General features: G+C 37.0%; 1 protein-coding gene across 11 annotated transcripts in view; it reads left to right on the top strand.

Moving 5' to 3' along the window:
- EYA4 (EYA transcriptional coactivator and phosphatase 4) overlaps positions 1 to 26,423 on the top strand; it is a 140,496-nt gene that overhangs the window by 2,879 nt on the left and 111,194 nt on the right. For all 11 annotated transcript variants that reach the window (XM_039569817.1, XM_039569816.1, XM_039569811.1 and 8 more), the window contains exon 2: positions 13,403 to 13,504. In XM_039569817.1, coding sequence (XP_039425751.1) covers positions 13,472 to 13,504 — 33 coding nt within the window. In that variant the 5' untranslated portion in view covers positions 13,403 to 13,471. The remainder of the gene's footprint in view (positions 1 to 13,402; positions 13,505 to 26,423) is intronic.

Here is a 26,423-nt window from a genome sequence, read left to right as displayed (position 1 = left end):
ATGCAACTCTTTTAAACCTTATGCAAGTCCTAGAATTAATGTTAATCACTGGCATTTGGTGAGGGAAGGTACCTGTCTGTTTCCTTGTTGAAGTGGTAGTATTGGACAATGTTGTGTGCAATCCACTAGTGCTAAAATTTAAACAGCATTTTACCCTCTTAAATACAAAAGTTACCACAGAAAGAAAAAAAGAAAATCCTGGAATTTCTGTTAAACACTCTAGGACACAGCCATTATTTTTTTTCTGTGTTATCTTTTTCCTTCTTGAAAGTAGGGATTTTATGAACTCAGGGTAGAGCAGGTCTCCCTTTTTATAAGGAGCGTTTATTCAGCATACTTCTATATTGCAGCTGCTGATCATATTTCATAGAGCTGTTAAAGCACTTAAAAACCTAAAATTAGGTACTGTCTGGTAGTAAATATTTCAAATCACTCCTTGAAAAACAGGCTTAAAAAAGAGACATTTTGAAATATATCGTTGAGGAAAAGTAATCTTGTGTTGCTCTTACTCGGTGCAATACTAATCTAAATCACTGATTTCAGCACAGCTTTTTCCTTAGGTTTTCTTAATCTCTCGGATTTTTATTGTGATTTTATGCTGGCTTTATTTGATATCATAACCAGCTACTTTGTTCAGGCTATGTTTATGACTGCAACGCTTGAATTAACAGGTGTCGAATTAACTTCTAACATACCTGTGCTTCTAGTGAGTATTCTTGTGACATTAAGAATTGAAACGTAAGTTTCTTCACTTCCTGTGTGCGTGTTTCTGGATAGTTGTTAGTTGCAGAAGGTGTACACTTGCTTTTTTCCCAGATTTAGGATGAGTTAATTTACAGATTACTATTTTCAAATTGAGGGGTGGGGTTAGGTTTGTTTTTCAGTTGAAGCATAGGAATAGGTTTATTTGCTCACTAGGTTTCATTTTGGTACTCTCAGGGTTTGCAGGAAAAATACAAACACAGGGGCATCAAATTAACAGACATATGTCGAGCTTGTCAAGTATTTTTAAAGCTTTTTGGAAGTTCACCGCTAAACCAAGTCTGGTAGCAGCAACACTCAGATGTCTTTGTTTTTTCCTTTGTACTTGGGAATCCAGTAGTATTTCTGCTATCTAATATATCTGTAATCTTCTTGATATTTTGTGTTAAAAAAACCCAGCATTTATGGTATGCAACTGGAAGAAGAGTGTTGAAATTCAGTCACTGACCCAGAGGTTTATAAGTACGCCTAATATGTGCTATTTTTCTTTTTTGGATTTGAATATTGTGCAAATGTATGTCCCACTTAACCTTTTTCTGTCATTGAAAAGTGCTAATTGATCTTGCTGACCCTGACATAATAGTATAGTTTGATATTCGAAACCTTTCAGCTTTGGCATGGCCCTTTTATCACCCCTGAGATTTCAGGGCACGGTTCTACTGAAGGCATAAACTGCTACTCTTTGAAAAATTAAATAAAAATGGTTATTAAAAATAAATTATGGTCTTTTAAAGCTAGTAGATGTCTTACCTATCAAAGCCTCAGGATTTACAATATACATTAAAAACTTTCTGCTTTACTTCTATGTATTAGGTGACATTTTAGATGTTGCTGTACAGAAATCAGATTTTTGTGAAATAACTTTTTGACCAATTCCACACTTCTGTGTTGCAATGTTATTAAATCTGTCATTAAATCAGAAGTGGTTAAAGGAACTTGGATGCATTTTGCAGCGCAAAAGCTCAGATAAGAAGAGTGCTTATATGTCAAATAAATAGTAAAATCCTTTTGAAAAGGCAATAAAACTCACGTTTTTAGTCCACATTGTAGTTTGCAATGCTGCCAGAAGGATTGCTTTTGGGATGCCTGTAATACAGGACCTTAAAGGCAAAAACTCTTTTACAGCAGTTTCTTCTTTTTGTCTCTAAGCCTGAGAAATGTGTCGAATAGCTGGCTGCCTTTTTGCTTTAATGTTAAACAGTGAAAATTACTTTGATGATTGACTATCCTATATTGAAATGTATCACTGGGCAGTCTCAGTCACAGGATCATATAGGCTAGTTATCAGGCTTTTGAGCAAAATGTCAGATGCTAATGGCTGTCAGAGGAATACTAAAGTTTAAGCATTTTATTTTCAATATGTTTAAAATTTCCTTATTTCTCTAAGGGAATATTATAATGACTAGTGATTATCTTCAGAACTTCTCACTCCTTACACCAGTGAGACTCTTTTGGTCTTAGGCTGTTAGGCTTGGGTACTACACACTAGAATTTTAGCTAGGCTGCAATTATCATGGATTTGAAAAGAAGTTTGGAGGATTTCTGTGCATGAATTCCTTTGGAGCTCTATGTCTTTTTCCTAGACCTAAATAAATAAGCACTGTTACGATGATTTTTCATTCAGTAGATGTTCGTAGATCTACAGTGGAGGGCAGTTCAGTTGGATGTAATTTAAATGCGGTCTCTGAAGACCTCTGTCTGTCTGGGCTGACTGAATACTCTCTTTGCACTAGGGTTGTGCTGGACTATAAAATTTGACCAATTTGGAGCAGAAAATTAGAAAAAAGACCTCCCAAGGCAACCTGAAAAATATTCACATACAGAAGACTGATTTTTGCATAGTTGTTAACTTTTTATTTATGCATTTAAGTTACTATGCACTAGATTTTTTGGCAGCATTAAAATTAACTACTATTGTGATATGACCCAGTACAAGTTCACATTCTCAGAAGCGTAAAAAATTATTGCTGCCTTTTTTTTTTTAAATTGGGTAGATCAGCGAGTAACTAGTCTGTTCTTGAAATATATATAATTAAACCACAAAAACTTAAATTAAAATACCATGTAGGGTCTGATTTAGACCATAAAAGTAAAAGAAATACAGAGCTGAGTTTGCAATTTTTCAAATAATTCTCCTCTATGACTGTGTGTATATAACTGTTGAAATCAATGCTGGTGCATGAGGTAATTGGAAACTTAACTTGATGTTTTGTGCCAGATCCTTAGCTGTTGCAAATTGGAGTAGGAATGCTGAAATTACTGGAGTGGTCTCACATTATGCCAGATGAGTATCTAGTCCTCTATTCTTAGTTCAGTCTGCTTTTTTGGTGGGGTATTGCAATATGTATTATATGTGTGAGATCACATGCAGAGAGAAGTAATCCTGCAATACTTAGGGAAAAAAATGGGAGTTAAGTATAAACATCCAAACTATATATTTTTTTCTTCCATTTCAAGGCATTTTTATACTCCATACAAGGCATTTATATGTTAGAACTTTTTTTTTTTGTAGCATTTTATAAATGACCACAGAAATGCCTTTTACAGTAACTGTATTCTTGAAAATGATGCAGTTAGAAATATTGCTAATTGTCTGTATTGTTTTAATTCTGTTAAGGCAACTTTGTTGCTCAAAGAAATGAGTAATCAGGTTGTGCTTATTCAGGGACATTTCATGAATCTATTCAATCTATTCAAAGAAAGGCATGAAGTCCGTTTACCGTATTAAAACCCATCTGGATGTTTCTTTTTATTTACTGTAGTATATTCCCAGAACTCCACAGAAAATGAAGTTTATCTTACTCTGAAGAGAGAGCAGCTACACCAGCCTCTGTACACTTCAGTTTATGCATCCTGACATCATGCTGTATGTGAGGTCCTTCTTCCAGCTCTCCCGAGTGTCCCAGCATAGACATGGTTTCACAAAGCCAGGCACAGCTCAAGGAGATTATGCACATTTCCTCTACCAAGTTCTAGCAACACAACCCAAACTCAACCTAGCATTTCTGTTCTGGTCTCCTTAACACAGCGAACTGGGAAGTTGACAACTAATAGGGCTGAATGGTATAGAGGTTTTCACAAATGCAGATATTATATTCTGGGAAAGGGTCTTGAAAATAACATTTCCTGTTACCCCAAGGCAAGATTTGGGACTGTGGCAGATTTTCCAAATGGGAAGATTAAAGTACTTTTCCACTCAGACACCTATTTTTTATGTTTATTCTAATCTGGCATGGTAGAAGGATCTAATATAATGTTCAAATTAACTTTTTTCAGTTAATTGCTCCTTCAGAGAAGCAATATTTTTGTGCTCAAAGTGCCATCTGAATCCTGAGCTCACTGTGCAGCAATATGTCTGGGAGTCACCTGCAACAGGAGGTTTTCAGCTGAAATGGCTAGATAATGTGTTTCCTAGTCACTTCTGGTAGCTAGTTATCTATGATTCAGTTTGTTTTCCAATTTTCTGATTAAATGATAGTCTGATTTCTGCAAGGGCTAGATGAGCAGTCAAATTTTTTGGCATAAAACAAATGAAATAGAAGAGTTTGCTCCCTGATAGTTGTGAAATCGCCCAGCTTTTTGAGATCTTGCTTAGATCTGCATTGAAGGAAGTCCAGGATTGGAACAGCAGTTTGAGAGATGCTGTCAAATCAGGACTTAGTCTGGAATACTTTGATAATAGGTCTGTAGGAAGAGATCCATCATTTTGCTGTTTTTTGCGTCATTATCTAGCAATATTGGTTCATATAAGCATCAAGAAGTAACCTCATGTGTGACTAACCCTATCTGCAGTCCTACCTCCGTCTGTTTCCTGTGGTAGAGGACAGAAAAGTGTGAAGCCATGGTTTCACATTTGGTGGCAGCGCTTCCAAAGCAGCCCCTTAACCCGCCTCTGCCGGCCACTCGTTTAAGTTGGATCTGTTCCTGCTGTGGTTCACAAACAGCTGTGCTGGCAACGAGGCAAAGGTCGGAATGAGTGGCAGCACCCGTGCTGCTGAGCCTGGCAGCGGTGCTGCAGAAATAGCTGCAGAACCACAGTCTCCGTTACCTAATCTGCCACCTCTATTAACTGAAGTGCAGGGTTCAAGTCTGCGGGATAGGTGGAATTTTTCAGAATGAAAACATTGCCTACAAAAATGATCCCTTGATCTTAATCAAAAGGTTGTGTTGATGCAGGGATTTTTGACTAAAACTGAAGTAGCTGCAAATAATTTGCAGATACATGTGCAAGTTAAAACAATAGGGAAAGTGCTGGGGCCTTTGGAGGGGACAGCTGTGATTTTCTTGAAGGAAGGCAGGAGTTCAGACATGATACCAGATGACAGAACTTTTCCAGATCTTTGCACTGCTGTCCAAAATGTGGGCTTGCAGGGAACAGGAGGAGCATAACCCCAGTAGAAATAGGACGTCACTGCCAAGGGCTGCAGCGCTCGTGACAGGCTGCATTCTTTTATCACTATTCCCGGGGAAAGAAGTGCAATAATTTCTCAGAAGTGGCCATTACATAGCTGTCACTGTAGACAAGTGCTTAATTTATGGCAACTATTTTTTATTAGTCTCCACTGTCACAGAGTATTAACTTACAGGCTATCACATTCCAAATGACTTTTTTTATGTTGTTCCCATATAACACTGGAATATGCACACTATTCCGCATCACGGGTTTATGAACACTCAGGCAAGCCAAACCAGCAATATTATTTTTGATGTGAGTACAAGTTTGATTTCCAAAGATAAGCGTAGTGATGTAATAAAGTTCTGTAAGTCTATCTTGAGTTGACATGACTTTTTGATTAATAAAGTTGAAGGATACAAAATCAACTTGGCACAAATGAAATGGATTAAGCAGCAAAATAAAGCATAGATTTCACAAATAGTTACTTGTTAACAAGTCTTTAAAAAGCATGCTATTACAAAGAGTTTTTCATGGGGCAATCATCAAATTAAAACCTATTTATTATTTTACTGGTGACACAAGATTAGTAAGTTCGACAAGAAGTAATACCCTTGATTAGAACAATTGCTGACCCAATAAAAGATATTTTTCTTCTTACAAACTTCCTTATACTTCTGTTGTTAGGCTGTAATGCCTAAAGTACTGCTACTACAAAGACTGAGGGGGTGGGTAAATAATGAGGAGTGCAGATTGATGAGAGTAGTCTGGCTCGTTGAGCAAACTGAAAGCAAGAAAACAGTATGTACTTCCCTACAAGCCAGCAGTTTATTTAAAAAAACCCCAAACAAATGGAGGCCATAGCGAATAATAATGATGGTATTGTAGCCAAAAAAAGGAGTACTAACTTAAACTAAGTACTCAGCAGAGTAGGAGGGGTTACATTATCTGTGTAGGTAGTACAGGTGCAGCTACTACTGTAAAGCTGTACCCTTTCTTAGCTTTAGAAAGGTAGTTTGAAAAATTGGAGGTTTCATATTTAAGACCAGAGGAGTAATTAAACAGTTGGAAAATGTTTCTTCCAGGGGATTAACAAATTTTAGTTGATCAAAGGAGAATCTAACATAGTTTGAGCACAGCTAATAAATATCTAAATGGGGAAATGTGGTAAAGGATGCACTGTCAAAACAGTAGTTTTAGTTAAAATCTGAGAACAGCTGTTTTTCACAATTACTTTGTGTGGCACACTTACTGCGGGCTCAGAGTAAAAGAGATTTGCCTGTAGGATTGCGAGCTGTTCCACAGATGTCACAACATTTCAGTTACCTATGAGGACTGCTGGTGGGCCAGGAGCTGAAATGAGTGCAGACAGCTCATGTGAGGATCAGCATAAAAAATGTAGATTACACAGGACATCTGGTATGGCGTTTTGCATTTGTGCTGGACAAAGATGGTACATGGAAAATTTTCTACTTTTCAGTCATTGTGTTCTGATGGTTTCAGTTTGACTTGATGGCTGGGGTGCAGCAGTGTTAGGTTTGGTGAGTAATAATTGTCATTCTGTTCTGTCAGAAGCCACCCAAGCTGCATGCTGACACCAGAAGGAGTTCCATATTCTGGGACAGTTCTGCATTCACACTTTTTGTTTCCCATTGTTCATGGAATGAAAAAATAACACTTTCTCAAATGCAATATTTAGGGGTTACTGTCAAATTTAGTTAATAACATTTCAAACCAAATTGCCCAGACTTCTTTTGGGTTGGTTAACTTTGTGTTTCTTTCTGACATTCAAAATGTTCCATTCAAGAATTTCATGTGAGACATTTGGCAGTAACAGGAATAACAGCTACTGGACAATGACTCTCACACGTAAAAAGGATGGGCATGCTGCGAACTTCCTCCTTCACCAGGATGTTTCTAGTAATCCTAGGGAGTATCTGAACTTCTACAGTAACTCTCATGGCATCCTCATACTGTTGAATACACTCTTCAAACTGTGGCATGGTTTTTAAAGCAAATAGGATCAAAGGTACTGTGCTGTCACAGCTTTCATGAATCCATGTGGCTGGGTTCTTTGCATCAAGTTTTTCAGCCTTGTAAAACTGCTGCTTTCTTTTACCTTGTGGATATGCTCATTTTTAGGTTCTCCTAAATTCTAGAGTGTTTCTGTTTTAGAAATAGCTTTTTTTTTGTTATTTTATACTAGTTTCGTGTCACAAGGTTTTTGAGGGGGCTTTTTGTGTATAAAAGGTAAATTTGACATGCTTTTTTGGGGAGAGGGAAAAATAATATTTTCAAGTTGACAGTGTGTTTTTAAATACTCTGGCTAACAAAGTATAGCCTTTTTCTTTCTGTTTTCAGTGGCATGTTTATAAAGAATTGAAATGTTTTATTTGTTTTATTTACAGCTATTTCTACAAAAAAAGAGAGAATAATTGTCTCAGAAGTCAACCAAAATACCAAATCATATGTAGTAAAACCCAAAATTGTTCCCCCTAAAAAAAATCTAATTGTTTAAAACATTGAAATGGCCAGCTAGTAGGAAAACAAAATTTTAATAAAAAATCTTAGCAGAGTATGCTTCTATCTGTGTCATCTTTGCGTTACTTGTTTGGGTTTTGTTTCTTTTCCCTGTAAACCACCTTTATATTCTCTTTATTTTTAGGGGAACACTGTGGGATTCTAGATCAGACTTGTTTATAAATCAAGGACAGAAGTCTCAGAATTTGTTTTATTTATTTCTATCTGGAAAATTCTGTAACTGATTAATTTGGAATGAGATAGATGAAGTCTGTGTAGCTGCATGCCTTCTCTAAGCATGAGTGATGAGGTCCTGTACAGTTGGGAAGCCCCTAAGCGTCAGTGGATTTGTAGCTCTGGTCTCAATCTTGACAATTTCACAGTGCTAGGATAAGGGAGGTACTGCTGAGTTTATAATTCTATATTCTTAAATTTAATCCTTCTTATTCATTGCACAGGTATGGGATGGGAGGGGTAGGAAGAGTAGGGGAATCAGTTTTAGTTCACATTTGAGTATCTATAAAGTTGGTAGCCAGAGTTGCAAGAGATAAATGCTGCACCCTGTTCTTCTACCTAAAGTAAATGAGATCCAGTGCTTACAGGTGTTTGCCATTTGCCAGAAAGCTTTTCTGTTTTCCCCATTTTTTTTGTGTTGCATAATGGTAATGGGACAGCAGGCAGATCTATTGTCATCGACACTTTTAGTTTCCTACCTGGTTTACGTACCTAACTGATGCAGGGACATCATGGTCTGTGTTGCTCTGCTTTGTTTGTCTTGGTGCCTGTTTTTGATTGGTACCAAATGGTTTTGTGGTGGTGTGACTTGTTTCTAAGTTGGAAGTACCTGATGCAGAGTGGGAATACCATCTTAATTTTTCTTGAATAAAATGTCCACAAATACTACACAAGCAATGCCACCCTCCAGCAAACTCAGTTCAAGGAAGAAAATTACGCAGAACTGACAATTATACAAATATTCATTGAAGACCATGCAGAAATTGCAAGACTGTGTCTAACAAGTGTATAGTGACTTGCATGGAAGTCAATAATTTGATCTGAACTTTGAGGAGTTTTCAGTGTGTTGCGGCTTGATGGCATGAATTGTGTCCGTTTTGATTACTGTGTTTAGTGTCTGGCATGAATTCATGTGCTCAGAAAGGAAGATGGAAATAACAACTTATATCGCAGTTACAGATGTGTAATTTTTCAGGAGAGGGAGAAGGTAGAGGGAAGCTAGATGAGCTCAGAACTGTAAATGTGTGGTGGGTGTTGAAGATCCCATACCTGTTCTTGACATGCATCTTAACCTAAGATCTGCAAATGACTGAAAATATCTTGTGTCAGCAGAAACAAACACTACTTCATCTCCAGCAGGAATCGTAGTAAGACTCTTAATCTAATAATGTCTGACATTGCACCTTGAAGTTTATGAACTTCAGAGGCACATTTTCTATATACATTAGAATATATACCATATGCCCAGTTTCGACATATGCATGTTCTTATGCATATCCACGCTGGATACATGCTGGAATGAGAACACTGAATGGGTCTTAAAAGGTGTCCTGTGCAGCCCCCTCCAAGTAGCCAGTATGCTGTCACCCAAGTATTTACTGTGAAAATGAGGGCTGTTTGTAGAGAAAGCAGATGGGTGGTTCTGCTCGCTTTTCGGGACATCATGGAAATTCCTCCCGTATTCCTTCCCTGTTTGCAACAGTGTGTGTGGTTAAAACAGGCAGGGTATTCATCTGTGTAAAGTTGCATGAGTTTTTCTGTGAAATCCCAGCATAATTAAGATTATTCAAAATAAGGAATAATCTATCTTCTCTATTTAAGCAATGCATCTGCAAATGAAAATCGATGTAGGCAGGTGCTCAGCAGAACACAAAACCCAGAGAAGATGATTTGCTTCCATCAGGGCTTGCTGGAAATGCCTGAAGCTAAAATTGGTGGTACATGACAGTATTGCTGTCCTCTCCACTGCATGCCAAGGGGCTCTGATGAGGACGGAGCTCAGATTTTCGGATGTCACTAATATAGAAGTGGGTCCTGGATGTGCTACAAAGGATTCCAGAATGCTCTAAGACTTCTCTGAGACTAAAATTCTCATCCTCAGCAAGTTAAAAGTGGTCTGCAATCAAACTGGTCCAAAGACAGCCATATTTAACCCTCTTCTGGATGATGGATTCTTCTTGGAGATCCATATCCGTGTCTGGCCGACAGGAGGGCCTGAAGCAGTCTCTGAAATACTCTTGGGAAACATGAAGATTTTTAAGACTGGTTTTCACCTGTGGGTCCCCAAACTTCACATTCTATCTTGAGCTGGTGGAAGTTGCAACACAGGATCATAGTAGACATCCCATAGAAAATGAAATTGTATTACATTTTCAGTCATTTATAAAGCAGTGTGCAGCAGATCCTCAAGTAGTTTATTTTCTTTAACTTATGTGTGTATCTCTGGAAGGAAACACATGTTTCTCCTCATGGTCAAGTCCTGGAAGTTGCAGTTTAAATTTGATGAAGTGTTTTATTCCCTCAGATAAAAATAAATAAATAAAAAATTAGATTTAAATGCATTTGCTGATGAGGAAAGTCAGGAATCCTCCTAATTAAGACATTTCTTAGAAAGGTAAAATTTTTATCTGGGAGCATAAAACACTTCATCAGTTTTAAAGCCACATCTGCAAGGAGTGGATAAAGAGGAGAAACAGGCATTTTTCTTCATTCTGGCTTGTCTGTGAGTTTAAGACTTTTAACAACAGTTTTAAAAATATTTAAACCCAGTTAGAAACACTTGCAATATAATAGGGATAAGAGTGCCCTCCCTCCCTCTGTTTTTAATCTGGTTCTCTTGATGGAATAAACTACAAGGTTGAATTGGTAACTGGATTATTGCCTCATAAAACAGCACGAGGTTACTATTATCCTTTAATTTTATATCTTTACTAGGGAGTAATGTTGGTCTTATTTAAATCACTGACTTCTCTAATGGTTTTTCTCCTCTTTTACAAATGTATAAAACTAAACCCTAAAGGATTTGGTCTAAGTGCAATTGGCATAAGTGCCATTATAAAAATCTTTGTGTTAGCAGTTGGTTATAATCAACTGCTTTAACTGGGCTCAGAATGCAGCAAGTTTCAGCTGTTGATAGGTAGAATAAAACTGATAAAATATTATTTCTGAATTTCATTTTAAAAAGTGCCATTTCCAGTGAGAATTCTGAATTTTGAGAGAGTATGAAGATGAACTTCATGGAAACTTATAATTTAGCACGTTCATGCAAACAATATATTTAACATATTGTGTATCTCTGCAAAGATTAAAAAAAGCTTGTCTTTGTCTTGCAATTCAGTAAAGTAACTTCGAAGATTCAGGAAAACTTAGTCTTTTTTAGGAAGTGACTAATACATGTGGGATATTTAATGATGCAATCCAGTGAATGCACCCATCTGAATTTTGGGACACAACACCTGCTGTGAGTAAATCATTGGCAGGTCTTACTAATAAAACTCCTGTTGGATTTGTGTCACCAGGATGTATTTAAAATATTGATACACTGTTGTTTTAGGAAAAATGTGACATCCATCTGTTGATCTCAGTGTGCTTTGATTAAGCACCCATCAATAAGGAAAGAAACATGGGTCTATCTGTTATGGTATTGCTCTGTAGTTGAGTTATAGTTGAGTTTTATACAGAAAGTGGGGTATCTGTCACCTTTGGTGACCTACTGACAGAATTACAGCATTTACTGTTTGAATGCAAGCCAGGTACTGACTTTTCAGTCGCTATACTTAGAAACTAGTCAAATAATTTGTTACATATTTTGTATTTTGACTATTTATTTCCACAGACAATCTTACCAATGCAATAAAGTGAACACACTACAAACTTTTAATTAAATCAAAGCAGATTTTATTTCAAGTTACTAATGGAATATCTTAGTATTGGTTGTAAAAATTCAACTCTGTGTTTGCAATTGCTTCCTTTGATTGGGACTGCTGCAGGCAATGCCATGTAGAGCTGCTTTCTCTTAAAATACCTATTGATCATGGCAGTCTTCTTTCTGAAATTTGCCTATAATGGGTGTTTCAAAGAAGCCTTTCAATTCTCCTTTTAGCTTCATCGAACAAAGACTGGAGGAGATATTTACAAACACAAGAGTGTGGGCTCCACATTGACCAAAAAATCACGGGAAGTGATTACAGTTTTGGTGAAGGTGTTGTGGGGGAAGACATTGATGTCTTGGATCCCTCTGAAATTGAGAGGACACTAAAACCATTTTGAAAAAGGAATTCTTTTCAGCTGTGGTGAAATACACGTAACATGATTTTCTTGCAATTTGTCTTTTCCTTGTCTAACATCATGGCAAAAATTAATGAAATGTGAATAATTTTGAAACTTCAGCAACAGGGAAGAAAGACAGGAGGTGGCAGGAAAAACTGGGGTGAAATTGAAAGCAAGGTAGACTGGGGCTGTGCATTTGTGCATTCTAATTTGATATTAGAAAATATCTAATGCAAAACAAAATTTTTGGGAGTTACATTTTGGGGAGTAAGTGGAGGTATGGCAAGTAAGTTGCACTTAAGAGAGGCAGTGTTCACAAGGCAATGCAGGGCAGTGGGTGAGAATATGTAGGCGCCGTGGTTTGTTCCATGTAGGTTCCATGGCTCTGGCTCCTTTCAAATATTCTGCAAATGCCAATACAGCTGTACATTGTTTGCATTTATTAGTGCTTGCTGGTCAGAATTTAAAACAGAGATCCATAATATGCTTATGATACTGGGCATAGTCCCAGGTAGTTCCTTGTTGTGCCTTCTTGATAAACAAATCTAGGTATTGTTGTTAAGCAAGTCCAGGATGTTTAGGTTCCTTAATGTATGTGTTTACATATTGATTTTTTTTTAATGTAACATGAGCTTTGATTAATTATATGATTATTGCATATATGAAATATTCCTGTCTTCTTTTTTTTGGTTCTAAATTATGCAAATTTGCATAACTCCAAAACTGATCCTTTCTGAGAAAGGAGATTGTAATATAATCATGTGGCTTTATAGTTAAGGTTACCATGATCATTCACAGGTAGAACTCTTAGAGAATAGAGTTTTCCTGTTGAGGATCTCAATATTTGATAAGAATGATTCACCCTATTAGAGAAGGGGTAGACATCGTAGATAATTAGGATAATGTCTGTCATTTAGCACTTTGTAGGGACCTGCATTTTATAAACCACTTTGTGAGTTTAATTTAATCCTACAGGAATTTAATGAACCTGAGAGAGGGGACTCCATGCTGATAATTGCATAATAACCTATTTTTCTGCCAGACACTTAATGGCTAAGAGGTTATCATTAAATGTGTATTAAGCAGTTCTCTTCTATAACTGTCTTTATAATACGTTCTCTCAAGGGTTTTCGTTTGTTGACTACTTAAACAGCTGCCTGTATTCAACATTTTAGCTTCTTTATTGGTTTGTTTTCATAGTTTTTTTTTTTCTGGCAGGAGTCAAAGACAAGTTCCTGTTTCTGTTGATGTATTTTAGATAGTTCCTAAAATAATACCGAAGGTGTTGAAGCACTTTAAATGAAATTAGTCTTCGCATGGGAACTTTGCTTCAGGTTTTTAGCAAACCACAACCTCAGTTAGGCTATTTGTTTATTGAAGATTTGGTTTTGAAGTGAGGACCATAGACTAACATGTCATTTTTTATCTTCTTTTTTAATTTAGACTACTGAGCTGTAAATTGAAAGGAAGATAATTTCTGCTTGTGGAGGAAAATAAAGGTGAAAAACCTCAATGGAAGACTCTCAGGATCTAAGTGAACAATCAGTAAGTACAAATGTTGCTAAATTGAATTGAATAAATTGAACTCTTTCAACCAAGTTGTGTGAAAGGATTTTACTGTGGATTTGAAAATTGTAGTAAGATCTGGGGAAATCTTCTGAGCTCCTAGTTTTAAACCTTTTAGTTTGTATGTTAAATGAGTGGTTTTAGTATTTTTTCCTTGTTGAAATGAAGAAGATCTTTGTTATATAAGTTTTTGCAGAACTACAATTGCTGGAGGGATATAATTAAGCTACATTGGAAGAATAAAATTTTAGAAATGTGCACAGTGGTATGCCTTTTTCAAATAATTGCATTAAAATGTATATCCATGGTGGTCTGTCAGTTTTGGCAAAGCAAGGGTTACCAAAAACATGAACAAAATATTTCAGATGGTCAGACTGTGGCAGATGACATACATAAAGTTTTTCAGCTTTCTCTTGGCTTTCAAGGGGTTTGTGAGAATTGGCAATCTATCTCCCTGTCCCATGTCAGAGGGAGATTCTTCTTGTTGCTGATGGCATTTCTGGGAAAAATGGGGTGGATATTTCTTCTCCTTTTTCCTTTCTTATTTTTCCTTTCCTTTAAGGATGTCATCTCCAGACCTCCTTAGCACCAGACTGCACCAGACTCCTGAGGAGACAGCTCCAAGCAAATTCAAAGCTATCTGGGCTTGCCAGCCAATGTATTGGCCTTGTTTTTAGCATTTTAATTTTCTACTGTTTCTTACTGGTCACAATAGGGACACATTTTGCCAGTACCGTGATCCCTACGATTCTGAGTTTGGGCACAGTGTACTAAAGATGAACAAAGGGATTTTGTCTTTCTGACTTGCTGAAAGAGGTTATCCATGCAATAAACTAGTTTGAATATATATATTTTTAGAGACTTTTATGGGTAACACAGGTGAAAGGAAGTGGGAAAAGTTGCATGTATTTCTAAAATGCCAGTAATTTTCTTTAATAAGGAGTACTTTTCTCCTGGCTGGGTAGCTCCTATCTGAGACTTTATCTTGGACTAGAGTTTTATTACTGATTTTAAATGGTACAGGACTGGAAAGTCTTAACAGTGTCTTAAGTCCCCATGGTGGTACTACTTGGGACAGCTGCACGTATTTATGTATTTAAAGTGTTCCCAACCAAAACTTTAGAGCCTGTAAAAGCTACATGGCTTTGTAATTTAATAAAGTTTTATAAAGGTTATAAAAGATTAGGCAGAAGTTCATCTCTTGCAGTCTGAGAAACAATTTTTCTGTTGACTATTCATGGTGTGGTTATTAATAGGAAGTAGATGAGCCAGTTTAGCTTAGTGCAAAAGCACCTTTTCATAGTAGTTAAAATGTTTTTGCAGCACTGGATGCCTGATAAATGCCTATTTCAGAAGGTATTTTACTACCCTATCATACTATAATCTCTGTGGTACTTCTCGTAAGTGCTACATAGCTTTATGTTGATATGTGAAAACAGTCTGCAGATTGCAAATTGAGGTGAAATCTGTGCTGTGTTGCATACAGAGATAGGATTTGATGTCCTTAAGAAATGTCACAGAAAATCGCGATTCAAGACAAGTTTATTCTTCTTACTCTTCAGTAACAGTGTCAGAACTTGAAGGTAACGGGTGGGAGAGCCATTTCATCACTCCCTTCATCCAGGTGGGCACTGAGACTAAAATCTCACCAAGATATTGGGCACTGTCCTGGGAAAAGGAATTGTGTGAGGCCTGTCTGCCTAGAGCAGGCACTAAGCCTTCATCTCCCAACTTGAAAAGCCATTTCACTGTTATATCTTGGTTAAACTCCTCTCTCAGCCAATAAAAAAAAAACAAACAAACCAGCATCTATGGCTTGGTTCCTTAAAAGCCACAGGGCATGTCTGTGGGCTAGAGATCCCAGGAAGCAGGAGGCTTCGGTGGTTTAAACGCTAAGAAGGTATCAGATGTATCTGCTTTTAGTATAGTTGTGGTATTTTGTACTGGTTAATGTGTTTTATACTGGTTAGTTCTGGGCAGTTTCTGCTCATCAGGCAGGATTTCTGGTTCTTGACAAGTTCGGGATGCATAAGTACTTCATTCCAGCCTCAAGATTTCTCTTTGGGAGCTAAAGGCGTAACATCATGAAAATTCATGGAGAATAAGGATCTATCCTCTGTTGCGAGTATATTAGATTGTGTGACTAAGCATGAGTGCAAGGTCTGTGTTCAAACTTGTGCTGGCACCTTGGCTTTGAATAGTTTAGTCCTTGGTTACTTTGAAGACTGCCTTTCTCTGCAGCTGAGATGCATTAGAAGGTGTTTGCTGTTGGGTAGAATGTTTGATGGACAGTTGAGTTTTCTGAAGAGAAAGATTCCTTTATTTGATTAATTTCACTGGGCATTCTGTTAAAGAATCTTTCATCCTTGGGAAAAGAAGCCAGGCACTGTTCCTTGGTACAGTGAACAAGATTAATTTTCAAGTTTTTATTTAAAGAAAGGAAATCATTCTAATTTTTGCCAGTAGATCATCCTCCTGAAGCATGATATACTGTGGTGTAGGTTTTATTCTGAATCTTCTCCGTAAGTTTGAGATCACTATTATTATTTTAACTCAAAAAAAATACACTAACAAGAAATTACTGATTTTGTGATTCCTATCCTGAAAGTACATCAGTTAGGTGAAACTTATATGAGCAATTCCACAACGTCCGTGTTGCCATATGAGAAATAAATTCTTCCCCATTTGTCTCAGAGCAATGACCACACACTGCTTCAGAAATCTTAAGTGCTCCCCTGTTCTCAGAGCCTCTAAAGAGCTGTTTGACTGAATTGAGCAGCTGCTGTTTTCTGAGATGCCAGCTTGATTAGATGTAATATATATACTATTTATTGCATTATGTCAGTAATTTATTTGTTTTTCCTATTTTTGACCATGAGTCAGTCTACTTGCCTAATTGTTGTACTGCAGAGGCTCTGTACTGAGAAACATGTTGTGACCCCTTTCCTTTGCCTTCTCCTGTGTGTCAGAGGTGGGGGAATCAAGTCTTAATCAAGGTCATTGAGCGAGAAAAAGAGTAAGAATCACAAGAGAGTTTATTACACTTTGGCTTTCCTGTCTTTACTCACAACTGAATAGGTAAATAGCTCTATTTTGAAGAGCAGCAGGAAAATGATGCAAGTTACTAGCTGATGCAGAGGTGAGCTGGGATCCATCAGGTGCAGCTGAGATCCAGTGGATCCCTGCAGCTGGCATGGAGCAGGGATGAGGCCTATCATAACACTGTACTTCTAGGGTGGGTGTGTCCAAAAAAGCTCATGACTCTCTTTTTATTTCCAGTTCAGATGCAGGATATATTTGTACATCCATGCACAGGAAGGAAATTTTCATTTATAGGAAGGCTCCATTTAATAGTATTTTGAGTGAAAAAGAGGAAAATAATAAGACTTGTATTTCACAGACAGAAGAAAATAACCAAATGGTCCTTTTCATGTTCTGGTGTGAGGTCTGTTACCATGAACAGGCTGCTACTTACCAAGCAAAAGAATACTTAAAACCGCATGAATTAGTCTTACATGGACAGATGAAGCTAGGTAAAACCATAGTTTTAATAACTATGTTTGCCATAGACTTCATGCAGGCCAAGTGAAAAAAAAATTAGAAGGTATAATAAAGCACATTAGATTTTTATTTTACAATTACTGCTCTCCTTCAAAAAAAAGAAGCCGATTTTTACTTTTTTACTGAATACTGACTAGAATTTTTTGTTTTTTTTTTTTCAAAAGATGCGTGTTAACATTTCTATTTGTTTTGAAATGGAAGAAGAGGAAATTTTACAGATCTTGTATTTATGAAGAATCTAGCAATAGGAAAACAAAAGTTTTTTAAGACTGAACTCGGAGATGGTTTAAAAAACAGTAATTTTTTAGCACCTGAATAGTCCTCTGGTGTGCCTTGATACAGCAAACACACTTCGGATTTTGAGAACTACAGGTTTACACTCTTTATTTTCTCTCTTTTAGTCATCATTTTCTGCTCAGTCTGTATTAGTAGAAGAACAATTTGGCTGCTAACTTGCTAGTTTAGGGTTTCAAAGGGCCTTATTGTAAACTGGTGTAATTTCATCCCCTGGCCCTTTTATATAACAGTGTGCATATTTAGATTACTTCATTTTAACCTAGAATTAGACAATAGATTGCAGTGCTGTAGGACAGGACACTAGCAGATGTGAAGCTAAACCTGAACGAACAGGTTTTTATTTTTGTGACATTTGGACAATCACCCCCCTTGTGCCCTGGGTAAGTTATTTGTTTTTTATCAGATTGTACAGACTGTTTTATCTGTTACTTGCATTTATGGCCCACTCACAGCTGGACAATCCTTGGCAACCTTTTTTGGACAGTGTTTTTTTGCCTGGTTTTGTTTTGTTTTAATGTGTGAAGCTGTCAGATGTGATCCCTTTGCAGATCAGTTTTCAGCTGCAGCTACTTCTTTGTTGCACGAGCCCTGTACCTGCAACCTTTAATGTTCCCCACCTCTGGGGTGGGCAGCCTACTAGCACCCTAGGAACTTTGGCTGGAGCTTATTGCAAAGAAATGAAAATTAGTTTGAACTTTTAACTGAGTTTTAAAATGTTCTATTTCACTGCTCTGCATTGCAGCATAGCATGCTGTGGTTCTTACCTCTGTTATATCAGGATTTGTAGGACTTGGAATATTACAGGCAATTCATCCTCTCAGGTTAGGGGTGTTGCTTGAAAGAGATGTCTGGAAGTTACCTGGTCTAGCTTCTGGTCATGAAATGCTGGCAGCATGCACGAGTACTTCAGTTATGAAAGCAAAGAACAGTTAAATCAGTAAGTGAAGAAATTATGGATTTAGTAAGAAAAAAAAGTTTCCTTAATGAGTGATTACATGCTTTTAATTAAAATCGGTCATTGAAGAAAAATGCCATAACTTCAAGTCAGCTGTAATAGAAAGTAATGAAAAACCAGCCTGTCTTTTGGAAGGTTTATTTCAGAGTATTTTTGAGAGTTGCTTAGATATTTTAGTGCCTCCTTTTCACAGACACAGCGACTGGCACAGAGAGGTGGCTTGCTGTAGAGGATCTAAAGTTATCACCCATTTTGAGTTACAGTAGATCAAGAATAAAGTGTAATACCATAATTTCTTCTCTGTCATCTAATAGGAATTTGAGGTAGAAACATCGCTGTTTTTCTCTCTCAGCTGCAAGACTTTTTCATGTGACATGACAACTTCTATGAACACATACTCTTTTTTTTCTCTTTCTTTTGCCCTCTACCACTTCAGCATTCTGTCATTTCTGTACAATAATCCACCAGTGTTAAATTTGAAGGCACTCTTTTCAAACTACATTAGTAGTTTTATATATATTTTATTTCTCTCATTTAGCAAATGGGACAGACCAAATGAGGCAACACTCAGAAGCAATTAATGCATTTTGACATGCAGAATAAATTGAGTTGACTTGTGTGTCGTATGAATTGCATATCACTGGAGAAACAGTTTGGCATCAAAAACACAAATGTTCACTGTTGGCATACATGCAATAGAAATTTGCATTTTTTTCTGAGTTAATTAAAATTATGATTTGAAAGCACTTTTCTTTAAAAGCTAAGTAGGCACTATCTTAAAAATGTATCCAGGAGAATGCAACAGCATAATATCCATGGCTTGTAAACTTGCAAGATGGGATGAGAAGACGGCACAGAAACAGAAATGCTTCTGTCATTGTCACTGGCACGTCTCCTCTGGTTCAGCTCTCTGCCTGTCTCCTGGAAGATGTTACCACGTCAGTATCACAGGTTTAAATGGAAAGGCACTGTATGGGCTTTATTTAATAACAAGGAAAACCAATAAAAGAAAATGTTTTGCTGTCACATACTGTCCTTGGACGGCTGACAAGGACTGACACATAGCTACTATATAGTTTGTTATGGCTGGTATTTCTGGCTCCAGAGAGGCCCCAGACCAGAATTTTAGGGGTAGAACTACTCGGGAAAATTGCCACTGCCATAAACTACATGAACTTTCCTCATCTTCTGCACAGGGGTCTCCAAGGTTCCTGGAGCATGAAATTTTCTATTACTAGTGATGTTATAGCCCTGATGCTATATGAATATCAGAGGTGACTTCTATTGTATTATAACAGATAACACCACTAGAAAAAATAGTGGCAGAAACTTGCAGGTGGAAGAAATTGTCTTCAAGGCCCAAAAACTGGGCCAGCTTAGACATTTTTGAATCTTCCACAAGGACCTGTTCACCTAAGAAAAGCTTTGTATCTATGCATGCATCATAAGATTTGGAACATATGAGTCAGTCTAATAAAACTATTAGCTCTCTGTATAAATGGTGCTTTTTTAGAATAAATCATCAGAATCGGACAGACACATTCCAAGCCCTGCAGATGAATTTTGCTTGTATGATATGACACTTGTTCAAGCATTTAAAATACCAAATTTATAAATGCTATGCTTTTAATTGATTTCAGTATTGAATTTTAACTTTGAATTGCTCACAAGATTTCCAAAAGCATTCATGTCTGTCCAATTTGTGAATGCAAAATGAAAATACAAGTTTCCTTAGCAGAAGGATTGTACATCAGCTTAAGCTTCTGATTTTGACAGTGTCCAGGTGAAGCTAATGTGTTCAGAAATACTTTCTTCTTCAGTAAAAAGGGGTCAGGGTTTTGTAATGCACACAAAATATTCAACAACATGACAGTAAATCAATCTTCTCTAGCTTTTTCATTTTGCAAGGGTAAAAGCCCTGTGCCTTCATGCCTATTAAATAACTAAGTCTACATTTTCACATGAAAAGCATGGATTACACCGAACATACATTTGGTTTATACTCATTTAATTATTGTAAAAAGTCCAGATGCAGCAGCGTGCTGAAGAATGCGTGGGACTTCGGGGATGTGATTAAGCCCACTTGAATCAATGGGATTTTTCATGTGCTTTAAGTTAGGCAAGTGCTTAAGTACTTTTCTGGAAAAGGCTTGGAAATACAGTACAAAATAAAAGCAATAATTTCAGAAATACTTCACTGGCAAATACATCTGAATGATTTGTGGCTATGGCTAATATTTATTCAGCATCATGTAACAGTCATGGTTTCTTTCTTCTCCTTATAGTAATTTTTATCTGAGCTCTGCCTCTGCATCCAACTGGTTGACTTGCAAGTAAACTGGTATTAAAAGAGAAGAATGGCAGGGAGGAATGGAATGTTAAATAATTTTTAAATAATAAAATAACACTTGGCAAAGAATCTAATTTCATATTTTATAAAGCATGTCTTAAACAGATTGGGCATATGCAGACCCATTAAACCACACTCTCATCCTTGTCCTCTTTTATATTAGGTTAAATCTTTAGCAATGTGAAGAAGAAGTTAAAAACATGGAAATATTTTGGCTGCAGTAAATGGAGAGAGTTTTGCCGTAATATAACTTAAGGCAGAATTTGTTCTGGAGGATCCCCTTGGGATAACAATGTGAAACTCATATTGTTTATTTCTTTATTTATTAATTAGTTAAATAATTAGTTTTAAGATTGTTTTCATCCATGCTCTTGAAAGCAACACCTAGTGCTCTATGGGAATATTGTCACAGTAGAATGCTTTGCTTCATGTCAGCACTTGGACTTCAGTGATCATGCTTTAGTCAAAGAGGTCACCAACCCAAATATGAAGCAGCTTGCATCTAAGAGATCCAGAGTTTTGTGTTGGAGTGTTACTCTTGTAAAGGCAAGCTCTATCTGAGAAACCAAGAAATTAAGTGTGTTTAAGTGAAGACTGAACAAACCCTCTCTTAAATGTGGCAGCAAATATAGTTTATCTTATCTCTCCCTTTCTTTTTCTGTGTTATGTTAACAGCAGAGGAATGCAAGTTAACTGACCATGATTTTTTTGACTTTTTGGTTTGGTTTTGGTACTAGGAGCAGTGACTAAAGGGATTTCTGTAATGAAAAAGCACATCTTTTATAGCACAGGTCTTTAGTGGTTCCTGCTTTTGTGAAACCATACTTGGCTTTAAATTTTTAGTCTTCGGTCCTGAGCCACATGAAATTTTTTTTGTATGATCCAGTCAAAGTATACAAGAGGAGGAACTAAAGCAAACGTCACATTTCTGAAATGAAAAAGAATGTTTTTCTTTTTTCAGTTACCAATGCTGTTAAAAAATTATACAGGTTTTCAAGTTTTGGTTTGTCATGCAGTCACCTTCCCTGTGGGAGTGCTCACGGCTTGTAGTAAAGTGTGTTGGGCTGCCACCTGAGCGCTTTGGGGATTTACATAGTAAAAGCCCACAGCCTGGGAGCTTGTGTTGCTGGACACGGCAGTGTAGATACTAAATTCCATCCATTAAAAAGTCAAATTATGCTTGTAGTTTAAAAACCAGTAATCAGTGCTTTAACTGTTTTTCAGGGATTCTTTTTACTGACTCTGAGCAAATAGGATTCGTGCATTTACCAGCCCAGATAGGATCAAGTGTGAGAAAGAACTTGATCACTAAATAGTGATCCTCATAGTAGCTCTCGAGCAGTTAGGAAAACCTTTTCTTGCTCTTTTTTCCACCGATTCAAAGATTCATACTCTGTTAAAATTCTTCCAGCAGCACATTGAATGCAGCACATTTCTTTCCCAGCAATTCAGGCCTTTGCTTGGGTGGAATGGGCTGTCATTTCCTTTCCTCCTTTTTAGTTTGTTTTCTTTCAGTTGTGAAATAAGCTTGATAGTATGACAATTTTTGAAACAGTGAAATTAAAATAATTCCATAATGAAATGTGGGGAGTATTTCTATCATTCAGTGGGTTTTACCATCAGAGGGAGTAATGTGTTCTATAGCTAATGGTTAGTTATATTGGTATCCTACTTCAACCACTATTAAATGCATTTATATAAACAGCCTGGCCCTGACAGGCCCTGATGCATTTGGTGCATCCGAGCTTCACATGCTTATTCTTGCTTACCCTGGTTGCCATGGACTGTTCCAGGATGCTTTTAATTTCATGAACTGGATTCACTCAGCCTTCCCTGCACTGGAGCCTCTGTTTTCAGGGAAGTCCAGCACACATGAAGACTGAATGCTGTGCACAGTCAGTCAGATGCTGCATACAGGGTTATAAGTGTTCAGGAGCCTGAATCCAACTACAATTTCCCTTTATATACAGTTAATCATTTTCTAATACACACACTGAGCTACTGGTTATCAGCTTCCATTACGTATTTATTATCTACTTTTCAAGAGATTAGTTACTCAGGCTAAGCTCAAGTTCAGCTTATGCTAAATAATCTTTAGAGCTGTATTTGTTTATGTCTTTCTGTATGTACTTTTTCTTCCATGTAGTAATAGTGGTTGTGGTGGTACTGGAGCTTTGGTGGGCTACAGACATGCAGATATCCTGCTGCTTATCCTGTGATCTGTCTGCTGTCTGTCATGTTCTCAAATACATTGCCCAGGTCAAACAGCTTTGATAGTGAGTTTTCATGGGTTTTTTATCCCATCAATGTAAAACTAATGGTTAACCTGTAGCCTCTGTAATGTGGCACCTGCACCTAGAAGTTTCATAAAAATGAAACTAATTTTATGCTCATCCCATAGCTTTGAAGGTGCAAGAGTGAGTTTGTCATTTCAAATGGAATGTTTATTAATAACTGTAGTAAATGATAATTTAAACCATACTCCTTGGGGCATCACAAGTGAAAATCATAGGCTTTCAAGAAGCTGATACCATATTTCATTTCATGCATAACTTGCTTTTAAGTCAAGGAATCCAGAGTTTAATTAAGTGAAGGAAAACTATACATTTTCCTTGCAAGATAATAGATTTAGTCTGAAGATAACTGCAAATTGAAAGTAGAATTAGAGGAAATAGTCTCTGTAGGATCAAGGGCAGTTATGTGATGCCTCATTGGGTGATTGTTCATAAACTCTTCAGTTCTTTCTTCTTAGTACTAGAGTTCAGTAGTACTCAGTTTTGATAAAAGCAAACACATAAAGAATTAAAATTGCCCTGAACTTCCCAGGCTGAAATAATACCTAATTATTAGGTAGGTAGAATTAGGGTGGAATTAGCTAGCATTTTGAGAACCTTATACTGAACTATTTACTGAAAATCTCTCAGTTCATGTAATTTAAACTGCATTTTATAATATGTCTATGGAAGCAGATGTGTTGCAATAATAATGATACACTTCATCTGCTTTTCTGATGGTGCTGGATATGTTCTGTTTTGGGCATTAACCATATAAAGAGTTCTGGTGTTGAGCTGTGGTAAATAAGACTGAATAAATGCGTAACAAGACATCCTATCAAACATAATAGGGTTTGAAGAAGTGACTTGTTTCCAGTTGATGGTCTACTGATCTGCTTTGTATTTTTATCTAAATACCTGTGTATTGATGAAAGAAGACGTAGAATTAGAATATTGGCATTTGAAAAATTTTGTAGCAATGGAACTGTAGTTAACCACTTACGACTACAAGAATTGAATACATATCTAGACCCTGATTCCAACATAGTTATGCAGCTGTAAAATTCACCTATTGTTGAAAGTCTATCAGTAGGGTATCAAACAGAGCTACTGTCCAAAAAGCTTATGTCAGCACTTAAAAAGAGTAGGAGGAAAAAAAAAAGAAGAATGTTTAGATTTTGCTAATTGCTACTTTCATGTTCTGTAGTGTATGGGAAATTGTGTATTTTTTCAGACAAGGAAATCCAGATGTGGTCAACATGCTAAAATATAGAATGATAAAAAAGGACTGTAATGGTCAGCAAGCTTGTACTACATTCTCCTTAATAGAAGAATGAATTTCTCATGCCTACTGTGCAGGTCAAAAAGATCTCTGTAAAATTTTAGGTCTACATTGAGTTCCGTTTGTAACTGGTATTGCAATAATATTCAGTCAGTACTGCAGATATGACCCAATTGTGGATCTGCAAATAATGCTGCAAAATTCAACAAGCTTACCTGTAAGAGTATAGAGCTGAGAAATAACTGTAATTATCCCAGGGGCAGTGCTATATTCCTTGCTGTCTGGTTTCACCTAACATGATGTGCACTGAAGAGGAAGGATGCCAGATGGTTGTGAAAGGGTTCTTTAAAATCACCAGTTGCAGAAATCCATCTGGCATATGCCAAGAGCAAGAGCTGACCAGCTAGCTGTCCTCTGATTTCCAGCAGTCTCAAGAGACATTCTTGAGGCCTTGAGTGAATACATGATGCAGTGCCTAACCAGGAACAGTGCAGCATTTCAAAACATCTGAAATCTTCAGCTGAGTGCTTCACAGGTGTCAGAAATTATACTTGCTGATAGCATGGTTTCAGAAAAAGATAAGAAAAAGTATCAACCTCTGTAATATCTACCTCCATTTGTTTGGAAAATTTACATTTTCACAGGAGAAACTAGCAGTGTATACATAGGAAGGCGTGGGTTATGGGTGATTTTCTTGCAAAATTTTAGTGCTGAAAGAGAGCAAAAGATGTAAAATAACAACCATGGGGAAAAAAGTAACCAACTGTATAAATGATGACTGTGAGGATACTTTGACCAAGTATATATGATAATGTAGAAAAATGAAATGCAGCAAAGCTGCCTGCTGGGGTGAATAATAGAGACAGAGCTCCTTGCTGTTGGTTTCACTAAGCCACTGTGTTTGCTTTTCATTTTTTATACTTTTCAGTGCTTCTGATGTAGCAAAATATCAAAGTGCCATGACTGATTAATACTTGAAAAATGAAATTAATGTCATCCAGGGGAGGCTCATGGAGCATCATCTGATATTTGGAGCTAACTTTGTCAGTTCCTAGTATTCACTTATCCTTTCCTACTAACTGCTGGTATAAAATAGGAGAATCAGTCCCTGCTATTCTGGTGCTGCTCGGTGGGGGCTTTTGAGCTTAATCTTAACAAAAAAAATGTATCTCAGACATTCAGACCATTATAAAAGTCTTGAAGCTCATTAGATGCACAGATGTGTTAGCATATGCAGAGGAAATTTCCAACTGTTTCATCTTTATTTTTGGTTGGGGTTTTTTTCATATCTTTCCTTGTGTCTCTCTCAGGGGAGCATAAATATTTGGGGTTAGAAACAGTCTTTAGCAGATGCCACAGTGCAAAGCAGGCAGCAAAGGTTTGTGTGTAAATTTGTGTAAGTAAGGGGGTTTTATGGTGGTATGATCTCTGCAGTAATCTTTTCTCTGTTACAAATACTGCTACAGAGATGAGGCCTTTGCATTTGGCTACATAGAGAGCTTACTTTCATGTGAAGACCAAAAAAGTTCCTGCCATTGTCTTCTACTTCTTGGTCTACAGTAACCTCTGTCCAGCTGGGGAAAAAGACTGCACTGTCTTCTTATCTATAAATGTTAGTAATGTCACCTGGTAAGTTTGCATGTGGGATTTTTCTGCTTTTCCAGAAGAAAATGCCTCCATTCAAATTAGAAAAGCCCAATGAGTGATTTACCCAAGTCCAGACTAAGGTATGCTTGTGAGTTTGAATACAGGAACTCCGCTGCTACTTAGTTTTATTCCCAGAGCTTCCCATTTAACATCATGTGGTACATACTGGGAAGTTATAATGCCCTGTAAGGCAGAGACTTAATGATGTCAGATTAAAGGGGGAAACAGAAAAAATCCATCTTAAAAATTACCAGAAGCTGTAGCAGCCTTCCACATGGAAAGCAAATGACGGCATAAATAATTTTTGCATTCCCAGAACAGACAGGACTATTCTGCATTAATAAAAAGTGAATAAAAAAGTGCAATAATGGTATCGTGCAGTGTGTAGCATTTGGCACTGAGGTTACATAACTGGGTAGATGTCATGTGGGCTTCCAACCATCCTCAACTTTTTTCTGCTTTTTGTACTTCTCTTAGTTGCTTGAAGAAAGCTATTGATACACATTATTCTAATGACAGTATGCACTAGAACA

Source organism: Corvus cornix, chromosome 3 (genome assembly GCF_000738735.6).
Source record: "Corvus cornix cornix isolate S_Up_H32 chromosome 3, ASM73873v5, whole genome shotgun sequence".
Taxonomy (NCBI): domain Eukaryota; kingdom Metazoa; phylum Chordata; class Aves; order Passeriformes; family Corvidae; genus Corvus; species Corvus cornix.
This window is presented reverse-complemented; position numbering and strand designations above follow the sequence as displayed.